Source organism: Echinococcus granulosus, assembly GCF_000524195.1.
Source record: "Echinococcus granulosus chromosome Unknown EG_S00226, whole genome shotgun sequence".
Lineage (NCBI taxonomy): Eukaryota > Metazoa > Platyhelminthes > Cestoda > Cyclophyllidea > Taeniidae > Echinococcus > Echinococcus granulosus.
Window position 1 is genome coordinate 40,898 of NW_020170606.1, and position 1,113 is coordinate 42,010.

General features: G+C 40.4%; 1 protein-coding gene across 1 annotated transcript in view; it reads right to left on the reverse strand. All coding sequences in view use genetic code 11, as the record gives it.

Moving 5' to 3' along the window:
* Nucleotides 1–800: 800 nt before the first annotated feature.
* Nucleotides 801–1,113, reverse strand: part of EGR_10496 (Putative aminopeptidase) — a gene marked incomplete at both ends in the record, with an annotated part of 6,723 nt that continues 6,410 nt past the window's right edge. Inside the window, one exon of the mRNA XM_024499745.1 lies at nucleotides 801–833. Within this exon, the coding sequence (XP_024345840.1) occupies nucleotides 801–833 (33 nt within the window). The remainder of the gene's footprint in view (nucleotides 834–1,113) is intronic.

The following is a 1,113-nucleotide window of genomic DNA, read 5'->3' on the forward strand; positions in this document are numbered from 1 at the left end:
GACGTTTTATGGCTTAGCATGACTTCTTTTTTGAATTACAGAAAGAGGTATTATCTTGCCTCTTAGAAGACAATAATTATGTTTTTGGGAGAATCACTTCTGCACACTACCGGCGAGTGAATTCACAAAGAAGATAAAGAGAAATACAGCATGTCTACGGTTAGTCAAAATCAACGAAGCGGGGACCAGAGGCGGCTACTGCAAGTGTCTGGGGCTCTATTTTCACATGAAGTAAACAGGTTTTCCTCTGCCTCAAAAATTGCAAACCACTGAACGCCCATTTCCCTTCCTCCATTGTAAAAGCCAAGCAAGTCTTCTGTTTGCCTCGATAAACATTATTCATACTATTTTTAACACCAAAAGAGAGGTTGCATGCATCAAAGAGCTTTTAATACATTCCCCTTCAGTAAAACACCATTATACCATTTTTCCAGTTGCGCAATATGAAGTTATAGTACTTAAACAAGAGTATAACAAGCTACAAGTGAATCACATTTGCTGGGGCGCTGCGTTTACAGTGAGAAAAAGCAGCTAAAGTCGGAACTTTAAAAATGGCGTGATTTACAAAGGGTTTCTAAAGGCCCGTCCATCCTTCGTTGTCGGGATTTCTAGACATGTATGCAACGGCATCTTTTTTGTCTTGCATAGGTTACCAATTGTCTAATCATCCCTGACGGCCTGAGCGCATGATGAATGCGGGCAGTGATGATTAGTAATGTAGATGGCAATTAATGCAATCTTCCCGTCCTCTTGTGCTTAGCGTTACCATGAACGCAATGAAGCATAACAAGCGGGCGAATCTACTTAACAAGGTCCATCTTCTTATCGGGCAGCTGCACAATTGATAAATAAAAAAGAGGAAATGATGTTAGAATTAGGCAATCATTTTTCAGTTAAGTCGACTGCAAGATTATGTATCGGGGTGGAGAAAAAACAGATTTTATGCTGCTTAGTGTTACTCCCAGAGCAATACAGTATTTATCGTAAAACCCAACCGCAAACTGAAAATGAATTTCATCTTGCGCTAATTTTCCATTAAGGTGAGAAGTCATTGTATCACAACATCCAACTCCACGTAGTCACCTGATAGCGGTGGGAGGGTTCGATTAAGCG